General features: G+C 39.9%; 1 protein-coding gene across 1 annotated transcript; it reads left to right on the top strand.

Moving 5' to 3' along the window:
- The first annotated feature begins 806 nt into the window (after positions 1–806).
- On the top strand, positions 807–2,124 carry LOC149126932 (succinate dehydrogenase [ubiquinone] cytochrome b small subunit, mitochondrial). Its single transcript, XM_089330630.1, has one exon. The coding sequence runs from the start codon at positions 871–873 to the stop codon at positions 1,348–1,350; it is 480 nt and encodes a 159-aa protein (XP_089186756.1). The 5' UTR covers positions 807–870; the 3' UTR covers positions 1,351–2,124.
- Positions 2,125–2,414: the final 290 nt, after the last annotated feature.

Genomic DNA, 2,414 nt, shown 5'->3' with positions numbered 1-2,414 from the left:
TTTTAAATGCATTTTGGAAAATAACTGCACATCATATTGGCATTTTAATAAAATGCTACTTATTTTTAAAAACACAAATATATATTGCATCTTGAATAGACCAACATTCATTATACAGAAAAAATAAATTAAAAATAATTAAAATATGGACACCAATAAAGAGATGTAATTTGAAATAGATATTAATTTGCATGTTGGTATCACAGCAGGAGGAAAAATTACCTCGCTATAGTTCTCAACTCTACTTGCAATTACAGCGTCCTGTTAATGTACAGGTGAAGCTGCTGGTGATGGCTCAAATGCTTGAGTCTCTGCCATCCTTTAGGGGAGATAATGATTTAGTTCTGGGTGCCTGGTTTCAGGCTGGCCCAGACTCAACTGTTACAGGCATTGAGGAGTCTACCAGTGAAGGGAAAAGCACCTTCTGTCTTCCAAATAAATAAAAATAAACAAACAAAAGTGAAATCACAATGCTTTTATTTGGTTCTCAAATAGCATTTAGTTGGTATTTTGCATTTAAAACTTAAAATATTATGTTCATTATTTGCATGGTTGAAAGAAGACAAGCTGGACAATGAAGTAAAGCAGGGTGGCCTGATTCTTAAACAGAGATATCTGACTTTGATATTGGAATTCAAATTAAAAGTGTCCCCAAAGGAAATAAGATCGGATTGAGCACAAGGCATAGTTTTCAATGGGGATTAAATTGGTTATGTTTTACTATACATGTTCACAATTCTGTTTGCTGACCCATATCACTCCTTCATAGTCTTAATAAAGATGACCTAGCAAAGAAGCAGGTACAGGGGGTGGGCGGTGTCGCATAACTGCTTCCGGGTTGGTGTATGACCTTGAGCCCTCCGGAGCGAGATGGCGACTCTCGGGAGGTTGAGTGTCCTTTGCGGTGCCCAAGGAAGTCGAGCTGTGTTCCTCCGAAGCCTGGTGGTGAGACCCACTCACGTCGCAGCATTTCTCCAGGACCGGCCTTCCCCAGGATGGTGTGGAGTGCAGCATATTCACCTGTCACCAAGTCGCCACTCTGGTTCCAAGGCTGCATCCCTCCACTGGACTGGCGAGAGAGTTGTCAGTGTTTTGCTCCTGGGCTTGCTTCCAGCTGCTTATTTGAATCCATGCTCTGCAATGGACTACTCCTTGGCTGCAGTTCTGTCTCTGCATAGTCACTGGGGCCTTGGACAAGTTGTTACTGACTACGTGCATGGGGATGCACCACAGAAAGCTGCCAAGGCAGGCCTTCTGGCACTCTCGGCTTTAACCTTTGCTGGCCTTTGTTATTTCAACTACCACGATGTGGGCATCTGCAAAGCTGTCGCCATGCTGTGGAAGCTCTGACCTTCCTGACTTAATGCCTTAAGAATCGATTTTATGCCTCTGCTCTGTCATGCATTCAACTCACCAAAAGGAGGAAGTAACAGATTAAGGCCATGGGTGTACAAACTTGTCCCAATCACTTGGTTATTTTCAGAATTTACTCATTGAGAGAAAGATTTGAGAATTGCTAGCTAATGAGTTGCGAGACTGAGTTCTGCATTCTGGTAAGTTGTCGCCCAGTTTCTCTTGAGACTCGCAGTGTAACTAAGCATTGTCTGTGAGCCTTTGCCTTTTAATTTATCAGTCTCTTAAAGGGAACTGAGCTTTACTGCTATCAGTACAAGATCAGACTCTTCCATAGTTGTCCTAGGAATAAAGGACGAAGGGAAAAACTTAATTCATGAGTAAAGACTGTGGAAAACTAGTGCTGAATATTTGCAAATCTCCCACTCTGTTCAAATGATAGCAGCTCCTGGTGGTTACATGTCCTAGGGAAACCTCGAAATTAGGAAATGCTGATAACGCACATTACAGATTTTTAAATGCTACAAAGAAAAGCTTAGAAAACTTCATCTAAAGAAGTTCCATTTGGAAAGTGGTCCTCCTGGTAGATGTAATAAACACTTCAAATTCTAAACTGAAACTTAATGCTCAAATGTTTGATTTGTCCTAAAATAATCTGTGCATAAATATAAAACTGTAAGTAATTGTTATTTCCCACTCTGTCAATCTTGAGAAAATGCATTCATTGAGAAGAATTTTTTAAAATAAAATGTATAAAAAAAAAAAAAAAAAGAAGCAGGTACTGCATTAATGTAGGACAGAACACAGGGTAGACATAGTTGTTATTAACCTAAGATTGGAGAAACTAGAATCCCAGCACCAATAGCTGAGGGTGTATGGGCACTTGGATTCACACAGAAGTGCCTGCTTCCTTTTTCCGTGTTCTCCTTGCTTCAGTAACACATTTGTTGTTAATATTCTTTGTATGCACCAGACATGGTCCCAGCTTAGGAATTATCTTTTTGTTTTGTTTTATTTTCCCTTTGTAATCAAAACATCTAGAACAGTGATTTGTATGTTAT

The sequence above is a fragment of the Oryctolagus cuniculus genome, chromosome 4 (assembly GCF_051225735.1).
Source record: "Oryctolagus cuniculus isolate XC-2025 breed Fujian yellow rabbit chromosome 4, ASM5122573v1, whole genome shotgun sequence".
Taxonomy (NCBI): domain Eukaryota; kingdom Metazoa; phylum Chordata; class Mammalia; order Lagomorpha; family Leporidae; genus Oryctolagus; species Oryctolagus cuniculus.
This window is presented reverse-complemented; position numbering and strand designations above follow the sequence as displayed.

Coding starts and splice junctions, on each gene's coding strand:
- LOC149126932 (XM_089330630.1), top strand. CDS start 871: ATGGCGACTCTCGGGAGGTTGAGTGTCCTTTGCGGTGCCCAAGGAAGT.